General features: G+C 50.0%; 1 protein-coding gene across 1 annotated transcript; it reads left to right on the plus strand.

Moving 5' to 3' along the window:
* Positions 1-1,187: 1,187 nt before the first annotated feature.
* Positions 1,188-6,497, plus strand: RAB33A (RAB33A, member RAS oncogene family). Its single transcript, XM_038748415.1, has 2 exons — positions 1,188-1,391; positions 5,891-6,497. The coding sequence occupies exons 1-2, from the start codon at positions 1,188-1,190 to the stop codon at positions 6,344-6,346; spliced, it is 660 nt and encodes a 219-aa protein (XP_038604343.1). The 3' UTR covers positions 6,347-6,497.
* Positions 6,498-12,206: the final 5,709 nt, after the last annotated feature.

Consider the following 12,206-nt stretch of genomic DNA (forward strand, 5'->3'; position numbering starts at 1 on the left):
CACTCCAAGCTCTCCCGACTGCTAATGGAAAGAGAAATCCCCCGGGGGAGCCAACCCTGGCCTGAGGAGCCTTCGATCCTGGGCGCTGAAGCTCATTTGGGAATGGAGGCCAAATGGGTCCTGATGAATTGGGAAAATTTGGACCGGGGTGGGGTGGGGGGCTGTCAAAAGATCCCCCAGTCCCTATCCAATCTTCCCCTCCCTCCTTTCCCTCCACCCTTCTCTCCTCTTCCCTTCTCCCTCTCCTTCCGTCCCTCCTCTTTCCCTCCCACTCCCTCCTCTTCCCCTCCTTTCCTCACCTCCCCTCCCTTCTCCCTCCTCCCTCCCCTCCCCATCTCTCTCCTCCCCTCACTGCTCCTTCTCCCTCCTCCCCTCCTTCCTCTCTTCTCCCTTTTCCTTCCTCCCTCCCTCTTCCCATCCTCTCTCTTCCTCCCTCTTCCCCTCCCTCCTCCTCCCTCTTCCCCTCCCTCCTCTCTCCTCCTCCCTCTTTCCCTCCTTCTCCCTCTTCCCCTCCTTCTCCCTCTTCCCCTCCCTCCTCCATCTCCCTCTTCCCCTCTCTCCTCCCCCCTCCTCCCCTCCCTCCTCCCGTGGCTCAGTGGAAAGGGCCCGGGCTTTGGAGTCAGAGGTCACTGGTTCCATTCCCGGCTCCGCCACTTATCAGCCGGGTGACTTTGGGCGAGTCACTTCTCCGGGCCTCCCTCCCCTCATCTGTAAGATGGGGATGAAGACTGTGAGCACACCCCCCCACCCCCCCGTGGGACAACCTCATCACCATGTAACCTCCCCAGCGCTAAGAACAGTGCTTCGCACATAGCAAGCGTTTAATAAATGCTATTATTATTCCCCTCCCTGCCCTCCCTGCTCCTTCTCCCTCTTCCCCTTCCTCTCCCACTCCCCCTCCTCCCTTCTCTCCTCCCCTTCCCTTTTCCCTCCCACTCCCCCTTCCCCTCTTCCCTCTTTCCCTCCCCTCCTCCTCCTCCCTCGCTCCTCCCCCTCCCCTCCCTCCCTCCCTCCCTCCCTCCATCCCCCGGGCTGGTCCATCCATCCCTGCATCCGTGCTCCCGGCCGGCCGGGGCCTTGGGAGGAGCCGGGCCTCGGGTTTGGGGCCTGGCCGAGGGGTCCGGACGGGTGGCGGCCATGCCCCTGTGAGGACCTTGGTTGGGGGGGGCGGGGGGGGGGGTCCCGGGATGTCTCGGGCGGGGGGCCGGTCGGAGCCGGAGGCCGGGGCGCAGACCCGCATCTTCAAGATCATCGTCATCGGGGACTCCAACGTGGGCAAGACGTGCCTGGCCTTCCGCTTCTGCGGCGGGGCCTTCCCCGACACCACCGAGGCCACCATCGGCGTCGACTTCCGCGAGAAGACCGTCGACATCGACGGGGAGACCATCAAGGTGCCCGGGAACACGGGAGACCCCAAAGCCCACCCTTGCCCCACCTCACCCTCTCCCTCCTCCCCCCTCCCTCCTCACCTCGCCTTCTCTCCCTCATCTTTTCTCCCCTCACCCCATCTCTCCCTCCCCTCTTCCCTCTTCCCTCATCTTCTCCTCTCTCTCCTCCTCCCCCCTTCTCCCTCCTCACCCCATCTTTCCCTTCCTCCCCTCTTCCCTCGTCTGCTCCTTCCTCTCCTCCTCCTCCTCTTCTCCCTCCTCATCCCACCTTCTCTCCCTCCCTCAGCTTCTCCTTCCTCTCCTCCGCCCCCTTCTCCCTCCTCCCCTCACCTTCTCCCTTCCTCCTCATCCTCTCCCTCCTCTCCCCATCACTCCGTTCCTCTCCTCCCCCTCTTCTTCCTCCTTACCTCACCTTCTCTTTCCCTCCTCCTCCCCATCTTCTCCCCCTCATCTTCTCCCCCTCACCCCATCTCTCCCTTCCTCCCCTCTTCCCTCATCTCCTTCCTCTCCTCCTCCCCCTCTTCTTTCCCCTCACCTCACCTACTCTCTCCCTCCTCACCCCATCTCTCCATTCCTCTCCTCCTCCCCATCTTCTCTCCCCCATCTTCTTCCTCCTCCCCTCTTCTCCCTTCCTCCCCTCATCTTTTCCTTCCTCACCTCCTCCCCATCTTCTCCCTCCTCGCCGCACCTTCTCTTTTCCTCCCCATCGTCTCCCTCCTCACCTCACCTTCCCCTTTTCTCCTCATCCTCTCCCTCACCCCATCTCTCCCTTCCACTCCTCCTCCCCATCTTCTCTCCCTCATCTTCTCCCTCCTCCCCCACCTCTCCCTTCCTCCCCTCATCTCATCCCTCACCTCCTCCCCATCTTCCCCCTCCTCACCTCAGCTTCTCCCTTCCTCTCCTCCTCTCCTTCTCCCTCCTCATCCTCTCCCTCCTCCCCTCACCTTCTCCCTCCTCACCCCACCTCCCCCTTCCTCCCCTCTTCCCTCATCTTCTCCTACCTCACCTCCTCCCCATCTTCTCCCTTCCTCCCTCATCTTCTCCTTCCTCTCCTCATTCCCATCTTCTCCCTCCTCACCCCACTTCTTTCCCTTCCTCTTATTCTCTCTCCTCACCTCACCTTCTGCCTTCCTCCTCATCCTCTCCCTCCTCACCCCATCTCTCCATTCCTCTCCTCCTCCCTTATCGTCTCTCCCCATCTTCTCCCTCCTCACCCCATTTTCTCTCCCCATCTTCTCCTTCCTCACCCCATTTTCTCTCCCCATCTTCTCCCTTCCCCCTTCCCTCCTCTCTCATTTTCTCTCCCCATCTTCTTCCTCCTTCATATTCTCTCCCCATCTTCACCCTCCTCACCCCATTTTCTCTCCCTATCTTCTCCTTTCCTCCTTCGTCTTCTCTCCCCATTTTCTCCCCCTCCCCATTTTCTACCTTTTCCCTCTTCTTTCCTCCTTTCCTTCCTTCCTTCTTCCCTTCCCTCCAACCTTCTTTCCTTCCTTCCTCTCTGTCTCTGCCCTCACCTTCCCACCATCTCTGCCCTAGCCCAGCCCCTGCCCCTGCCCAACTCCCAGCATATAAAACTGCAACCCTGCTGGAGTTTGGGGGTCTGGCAGTGTCAGAGAGCTGAGGGAATGGAGAGAGCAGGGGATTCGTTCACTTATTCATTCAATTGTATTTACTGAGCGCTTACTGTGGGCAGAGCAGTGGACTAAGCGCTCAGGAAAGGACAATACAATAATAAACAGTGACGATCCCTGCCCCAACCGAGCTGAAAGTCTAGAGCCGGGGGAGGATGACATCAATGCAAATAAATAAAATCACAGATCTGGACATAAGTGGTTTGGGGCTGGGAAGGGGAAGAGCAAAAGGATAAATCTGGTCAAGAAGAGTGTTGGAAAATATGGGATCAAGCTCATTTGGGGGATTGTTGTCCTCTCCCGAGCGCTTAGTCCAGTACTCTGCACACGGTAAGCGCTCAATAAATACCACAGAATGATTGTTAATGATCTAGCTTTATTTCTATTTATTCTGATGACTTGACACCTGTCCACATGTTTTGTTTTGTTGTCTGTCTCCCCCTTCTAGACTGTGAGCCTGTTGTTGGGTAGGGACTGTCTCTATATGTTGCCGACTTGTACTTCCCAAGCGCTTAGTACAGTGCTCAGCACACAGTAAGCGCTCAATAAATACGATCGAATGAATGAATGAATTGGGGGCGGAGAACGTGCCTGCCACCTGAGTTGTCTTGGCCTTTCCCAATGCTCTGCACATAGTCAGTGCTCAATAAATGCCATTCACTGTGAGCAGGGATTGTGTCCACCAACTCTTTTGGAGTGTCGCCTCCCAAGCGCTTAGCCCAGTGCTCTGGACGCAGTCAGCGCTCAGTAGATACCAGGCACCTCCGCCTCTCCCCTCACTGCCCAGATGGCACCAAAGCCTGAAAATTCAGCCGTGGAAAATCTAGGACACAACTGTCAGCTCGGCCTCCAGCCAATAAAAATCACAATCCTAATCTTCTTGGCATTGGTTCGGTGCTTAACTCTGTGCCAGGCGCTGTCCTAAGCGCCGGGGTTAGCTCAAAGGTCATCGGGTTGGACCCTGTCCCCGTCCCACGAGGGGCTCCCGGTCTCCTTCCCCAGATGAGGTCACCGAGGGCCCAGGGAAGCGAAGGGACTTGTCCAAGCAGCGGACGAGTGGCAGAGCCGGGATTAGAACCCGGGTTCTTCCGACTGCCAGACCCGGTTTCTTCCCACTGGGCTGGGCTGTTTTTAATAATAATATTATTAATAATAAAAATAATAATGATGATGACATTTGTTAAGTGCTTACCGTGTGCCGAGAAGCGTATCACGCGACGTGAATCTCAGTTTTTACAGATGACAGAACTAAGGCGTAGAGAAGTGAAGTGGCTTGCCGAAGGTGACCCAGAAGATCATCATCATCATCAATCGTATTTATTGAGCGCTTACTGTGTGCAGAGCACTGTACTAAGCGCTCGGGAAGTACAAATTGGCAACATATAGAGACAGTCCCTACCCAACAGTGGGCTCACAGTCTAAAAGGGGGAGACGGAGAACAAAACCAAACATACTAACAAAATAAAATAAATAGAATAGATATGTACAAATAAATTAAATAAATAAATAAATGAGTAAAAAAATATGTACAAACATATATACATCTATACAGGTGCTGTGGGGAAGGGAGGGAGGTAAGATGGGGGGATGGAGAGGGGGACGAGGGGGAGAGGAAGGAAGGGGCTCAGTCTGGGAAGGCCTCCTGGAGGAGAAGTGGTGGAGCCAGGATTCGAATCCGTCTCTCTCCTCTCCAGCCCTGACCGTCCCCCGGTGACCCAGTGCAGACCATCCCACACCCCTGACTGTCCCCTCTCCAGCCCTGACTCTCCTTTCTCCATCCCAAACCATTTGGGTTTTTTTAATGTTATCTGTTCAGCGCTTACTATGTGCCAGGCACTGTACTAAGCGCTGGGGTATTCCAAGCTCATCAGGTTGGACAGAGTCCATGTCCCACGTGGGGCTCGCGGTCTTCATCCTCATTTAACAGATGGGGGAACCGAGGCCCAGACAAGCGAAGTAATACTAATAATAATGGTATTTGTTCATTGATTCATTCAATCGTATTTATTGAGTGCTTACTGTGTGCAGAGCACTGTACTAAGCGCTTGGGAAGTACAAGTCGGCAACATCTAGAGACGGTCCCTACCCGACAACGGGCTCACGGTCTAGAAGGGGGAGACGGACGACGAAACAAAACATGGGGACGGGTGTCAAGTCGTCAGAACGGATAGAATTTAAAGCTGGGTGCACGTCATTAACGAAAGCGGCGTGGCTCAGTGGAAAGAGCCCGGGCTTTGGAGTCAGAGGTCATGGGTTCAAATCCCGGCCCCGCCGCTTGTCAGCTGCGTGACTTCGGGCGAGTCACTTAACTTCTCTGTGCCTCGGTTACCTCGTCTGGAAAATGGGGATTAAGTCTGCCACGTGGGACAACTTGATTACCTTGTCTCCACCCCAGCGCTTAGAACAGTGCTTTGCACATAGTAAGCGCTTAATAAACGCCCTCATCATCATCAAAATAAGTAGAACAGCGCTCACTACATGTCAGGAACTGTACTGAGCGCCGGGGTAGGTCCAAGCTAATGAGGTTGGACACAGTCCCTGTCATCATCATCATCATCAATCGTATTTATTGAGCGCTTACTATGTGCAGAGCACTGTACTAAGCGCTTGGGAAGTACAAATTGGCAACATATAGAGACGGTCCCTACCCAACAGTGGGGGGCTCACAGCCTCCATCCCCGTTTGACAGATGAGGGAACGGAGGCCCGGAGAAGGGAAGTGACCCTTCCGAGGTGACACGGCAGCGGTGGAGATGGGATGAGAACCCAGGTCCCGCTCGGCCACGCTGTCCGGGGGCGGTCCCCGGAGGGCTCCCGGTGTCCCCCCCCCCGGCTCCGTCCATCACAGCCCCCAGCTTCTGTCTCCCAGGTGCAGGTCTGGGACACAGCCGGCCAGGAGCGTTTCCGTCGGACCATGGTCGAGCACTACTACCGGAACGTCCACGCCGTGGTCTTCGTCTACGACGTCACCAAGATGGCATCCTTCGCCAACCTGGAGGCCTGGATTCAAGAGTGCGAGGGCCACGCCGTCCCCCCCCGGGTCCCCCGGGTCCTGGTGGGGAACAAGTGCGACCTGAGGAGTGAGATCCAGGTGCCGTCCAGCGCGGCCCTGAGGTTCGCCGACGCCCACAACATGCTCCTCTTCGAGACCTCGGCCAAGGATCCCAAGGAGAGCCAGAACGTGGAGTCCATTTTCATGTGCCTGGCCTGCCGGCTGAAGGCCCAGAAGTCTTTGATCTACCGGGATCTGGACGGGCCGGTGGGGAGGGGTCAGACCCTCCAGGTGACCGGCGTGACGAACACTAAGACCACCTGCCCCTGCTGAAGGCGGGAGTCCCGTCAGCGCTGGGGACACGGGCCCGTTGTCTCTCTCTCTCCCCGCTCCTCACGCTCCCCTTCCCCTCCCTCCCTCCCCAGGGCCTGTAACAAACTGAAATCTTGCTTGTTCTTTGGGTGTGGGTATTAAAGAAGTTTGTATAGACCCACCCTGGCTGGTAGTGTTACTTCCGGTGGCCGGGAGGGCCGGAGAATCCTTGTTTCTTCCTCGCGGGGGGCAGGGTCAGCATAGCCTGCCCACCGCCCGGTTTGGGGTCCGCGGGGGGTGTAGGCTACTGTTTGCTCTTCCCCATCGCCCCTCAAAGCAGGGGGGTTAGGGAAGGAGGGAAGAGCCAGGACCTAAGAGTCTGTAATTTATCAATCATCATAATAATAATGGTGAAGGGCTTATGGGGTGTATCTGTCTTATTAATAATAATAATAATTGTTGAGCGCTTACTATGTGCCAGGCAATTTAGTTAGGGAAGGAGTCTGGCCTAGAGGAAAGAGCCAGGACCTAAGAGTCTGTAATGTATCTATCATCATCATAATAATGGTAAAATGCTTACGAGGTGTATCTGTCATTTTTAATAATAATAATAATAATAACAATAATTGTTGAGCGCTTACTAGCCAGGACCTAAGAGTCTGTAATTTTTCTATCATCATCATAATAATAATGGTGAAGTGCTTACGAGGTGCATCTGTCTTATTAATAATAATAATAATTGTTGAGCGCTTACTATGTGCCAGGCAATTTAGTTAGGGAAGGAGTCTGGCCTAGAGGAAGAGCCAGGACCTAAGAGTCTGTAATTTATCTATCATCATAATAATAATGGTAAAATGCTTATGAGGTGTATCTGTCTTATTAATAATGATAATAATAATAACAATAATTGTTGAGCGCTTACTAGCCAGGACCTAAGAGTCTGTAATTTTTCTATCATCATCATAATAATAATGGTGAAGTGCTTACGAGGTGCATCTGTCTTATTAATAATAATAATAATTGTTGAGCGCTTACTATGTGCCAGGCAATTTAGTTAGGGAAGGAGTCTGGCCTAGAGGAAAGAGCCAGGACCTAAGAGTCTGTAATTTATCTATCATCATAATAATAATGGTAAAATGCTTACAAGGTGTATCTGTCATTATTAATAATAATAATAATAATAATAACAATAATTGTTGAGCGCTTACTAGCCAGGACCTAAGAGTCTGTAATTTTTCTATCATCATCATAATAATAATGGTGAAGTGCTTACGAGGTGCATCTGTCTTATTAATAATAATAATAATTGTTGAGCGCTTACTATGTGCCAGGCAATTTAGTTAGGGAAGGAGTCTGGCCTAGAGGAAGAGCCAGGACCTAAGGGTCTGTAATTTATCTATCATAATAATAATAATGGTAAAATGCTTACGAGGTGTATCTGTCTTATTATTAATAATAATAATAATAACAATAATTGTTGAGCGCTTACTAGCCAGGACCTAAGAGTCTGTAATTTTTCTATCATCATCATAATAATAATGGTGAAGTGCTTACGAGGTGCATCTGTCTTATTAATAATAATAATAATTGTTGAGCGCTTACTATGTGCCAGGCAATTTAGTTAGGGAAAGAGTCTGGCCTAGAGGAAAGAGCCAGGACCTAAGAGTCTGTAATGTATCTATCATCATCATAATAATGGTAAAATGCTTATGAGGTGTATCTGTCTTATTAATAATAATAATAATAATAACAATAATTGTTGAGCGCTTACTAGCCAGGACCTAAGAGTCTGTAATTTTTCTATCATCATCATAATAATAATGGTGAAGTGCTTACGAGGTGCATCTGTCTTATTAATAATAATAATAATTGTTGAGCGCTTACTATGTGCCAGGCAATTTAGTTAGGGAAAGAGTCTGGCCTAGAGGAAAGAGCCAGGACCTAAGAGTCTGTAATGTATCTATCATCATCATAATAATGGTAAAATGCTTATGAGGTGTATCTGTCTTATTAATAATAATAATAATAATAACAATAATTGTTGAGCGCTTACTAGCCAGGACCTAAGAGTCTGTAATTTTTCTATCATCATCATAATAATAATGGTGAAGTGCTTACGAGGTGTATCTGTCTCATTAATAATAATAATAATTGTTGAGCGCTTACTATGTGCCAGGCAATTTACCAAGCGCTGGAATGGATAATAATAACAACAGCATTTATTAAGCGCTTTCTGTGTGCAAAGCGCTGGTCCAAGCGAACCGGATTGGACCCAATCCGTGTCCCCCGTGGGGCTCACAGTCTTCATCCCCATTTTACAGATAATAATAATAATAATAGTGGCATTTATAAAGTGCTTACTATGTGCAAAGCACTGTTCTAAGCGCTGGGGAGGTTACAAGGTGATCAGGTTGTCCCACATGGGGCTCACAGTCTTAATCCCCATTTTACAGATGAGGTAACGGAGGCACAGAGAAGTGAAGTGACTTGCCCAAAGTCACCCAGCTGACAATTGGCAGAGCTGGGATTTGAACCCACGACCTCTGACTCCAAAGCCCGCGCTCTTTCCACTGAGCCACGCTGCTTCTCGATGAGGTCACCAAGGCCCGGAGAAGTGAAGTTGGGTCTATCAACCCTGTCAAACTGCCCTCTCCCAATCGCTTAGAACAGTGCTCTGCCCACCTTCGGTGCTCAATAAATATTGTATCTGTAATTAATTTTATCTGTAATTTCTTTTATCATATCTGTAATTTATTTATTTGCATTGATGTCTGTCTCGCCCCCCGCATCGATTCATTCATTCAGTTGTGTTTATTGAGCGCTTACTGTGTGCAGAGCACTGTACTAAGTGCTTGAGAAAGTACAATACGACAATAAACAGACACATTCTCTGCCCACAACGAGCTTACAGTCTAATGGGGGGGAGACTTATAAATACAAATAAATAAATTACAGATATGTATGGAACGGTGTGGGGCTGAGATGGGGGGGAGAACAAAGGGAGCGAGTCATGGGAGATACGGGAGGCAGGGAGGTCAGCGAGGAGGCGGGAGAGAAGTGATCGTATTAGCGTGGTAAAAGTTTGGATGGAGAGGAAAGGGCGGATTTTAGCGATGTTGTGAAGCTGGGATTGACAGGATTTGGTGACGGATTGAATATGCGGGATGAATAAGAGAGGAGTCGAGGAGAATGCCAAGGTTATGGGCTTGTGGGACGGGAAGGACGGTGGTGCCGTCTACAGCGATGGGAAAGTCGCGGGGAGGACGGGGTTTGGGTGGGAAGACGAGGAGCTCTGTTTTAGAAATTTTAAGTTCGAGTTGTCCCGAAGGCAAGAGGAAATGCAAGATGACAGGGAGAGCGAGCAGGGCTGGAGAGGGCCATTTGGGAATCATCCCCAAAGAGGTGGCAGTTGAAGCCGTGGGAGTGAGTATAATAATAATAATAATAATAATGATAGCATTTATTAAGCGCTTAGTATGTGCAAAGCACTGTTCTAAGCGCTGGGGCTGTTACAAGGTGATCAGGTTGTCCCACGGGGGGCTCACAGTATTCCTCCCCATTTTATAGATGAGGTCGCTGAGGCCCAGAGAAGTTAAGTGACTTGCCCAAGGTCACACAGCAGATGTGACGGAGCTGGGATTCGAACCCATGACCTCTGACTCCAAAGCCCATGTTCTTTCCACTTGAGCCACGCTGCTTCTCCCAGGGAGTGGGTGTAAGATAGCTCGTTGTGGACAGGGAATGTGTCTTGTTTAATAATACTACTGCTAATAATAATGATTTTTTTTAAGCGCTTACTACGTTCAAAGCACTGTTCTAAGCACTGGGGGTGATACAAGGTTTACTGTTGTAGTGTCCTCTCCCAAGCGCTCAGTGCAGCGCTCTGCACTCAGGAAGTGCTCAAGAAGTCTGAAAGAATAAATGAATGGACACATAGCAAGCACTTAGCAAATACCATTAAAAAAAGAAAGAAGGAAGGAAAGGAAAGAAGGAAAGGAGGAAGGAAGAGAAAAAAGAAAGAAGGAACGAAAGAAAAGTCAGTGAGTGAGTGAATGACCGAGAAGCAGCGTGGCTTAGTGGAAGGAGCCCGGGCTTGGGAGTCAGAGGTCGTGGGTTCTAATCCAGGCACTGCCACTTGTCAGCTATGTGATTTTGGGCAAGTCACTTCACTTCTCTGGGCCTCAATGACCTCATCTGGAGAATGGGGATTAAGACTGTGAGCCCCATGTGGAATAGAGAGGCAGTGTGTCTCAGTGGAAAGAGCCCGGGCTTGGGAGTCATAAGGTCATGGGTTCTAATCCCGGCTCCCGCACGTGTCTGCTGTGTGACCTTGGGCAAGTCACCTCACCTCTCTGGGCCTCAGTTCCCTCATCTGTGAAGTGGGGATGAAGACTGTGAGCTCCACGTGGGACAACCTGATCACCTTGTATCCCCCAGCGCTTAGAACAGTGCTTTGCACATAGTAAGCACTTAACAAATGCCTTCATTATTATTACTATAATATTATTTTATTGAGAAGCAGCGTGGCTCAGTGGAAAGAGCCCGGGCTTTGGAGTCAGAGGTCACGGGTTCAAATTCAGGCCCTGACAATTGTCAGCTGGGTGACTTTGGGCAAGTCACTTAACTTCTCTGTGCCTCAGTTCCCTGCTCTGTCAAATGGGGATGAAGACTGTGAGCCGCCCGTGGGACAACCTGATCACCTCGTAACCTACACAGCGCTTAGAACAGTGGTTTGCACATAGTAAGCGCTTAACAAATGCCATTATTATTATTACCTGATGACCTTGTATTCCCCCCAGGCGCAGGGAACAGTGCTTGACACATAGTAAGTGCTTGACAAATGCCATCAATATTATCATTATTATTATTATTATTATTGAGTGAGTGAGTGAATGAATGAAGCAGAAGCAGCATGGCTCAGTGGAAAGAGCAACGGGCTTTGGAGTCAGAGGTTATGGGTTCAGATCCCGGCTCCGCCACTTGTCAGCTGTGTGACTTTGGGCAAGTCACTTCACTTCTCTGGGCCTCAGTTACCTCATCTGGAAAATGGGGATTAAGATTGTGAGCCCCCAGTGGAACAACCTGATCACCTTGTAACCTCCCCAGCACTTAGAACAGTGCTTTGCACATAGTAAGCGCTTAATAAATGCTATTATTATTATTCCCCTCCCCTCCTTACTCCTTCTCCCTCTTCCCCTTCCTTATTATTATTATTCATTCATTCATTCAATCATATTTATTGAGCGCTTACTGTGTGCAGAGCACTGTACTAAGCGTTTGGGAAGTACAAGTTGGTAACATCTAGAGACGGTTCCTACCCAACAGCAGGCTCACAGTCTAGAAGGGGGAGACAGACAACAAAACAAAACATAGAGAGACAGTCCCTACCCAACAGCGGGCTCCCAGTCTTGAAGGGGGAGACAGACAACAAAACAAAACAGATTAACAAAATAAAATTAATAGAATAAATATGTACAAGTAAAATAAGTAAATAGAGTAATAAATATTACCTCCTCCAGGAGGCCTTCCCAGACTGAGCCCCTTCCTTCCTCTCCCCCTCGTCCCCCTCTCCATCCCCCTCTTCTTACCTCCTTCCCTTCCCCACAGCACCTGTATATATGTATATATGTTTGTACATATTTATTACTCTATTTATTTATTTGTTTATTTTACTTGTACATATCTATTCTATTTATTTTATTTTGTTAGTATGTTTGGTTTTGTTCTCTGCCTCCCCCTTTTAGACTGTGAGCCCACTGTTGGCTAAGGGACTGTCTCTATCTGTTGCCAATTTGTACTTCCCAAGCGCTTAGTACAGTGCTCTGCCCATAGTAAGCGCTCAATAAATACGATTGATGATGAAACATGTACAAACATATCT

The sequence above is a fragment of the Tachyglossus aculeatus genome, chromosome 6 (assembly GCF_015852505.1).
Source record: "Tachyglossus aculeatus isolate mTacAcu1 chromosome 6, mTacAcu1.pri, whole genome shotgun sequence".
Lineage (NCBI taxonomy): Eukaryota > Metazoa > Chordata > Mammalia > Monotremata > Tachyglossidae > Tachyglossus > Tachyglossus aculeatus.

What these genes read in the sequence shown, in the direction of transcription:
- RAB33A (XM_038748415.1), top strand. Translation starts at nt 1,188, where the DNA reads ATGTCTCGGGCGGGGGGCCGGTCGGAGCCGGAGGCCGGGGCGCAGACC. An exon ending in TCGACGGGGAGACCATCAAG is followed by an intron (nt 1,392 to 5,890) that starts GTGCCCGGGAAC and finishes TCTGTCTCCCAG; the next exon opens with GTGCAGGTCTGGGACACAGC.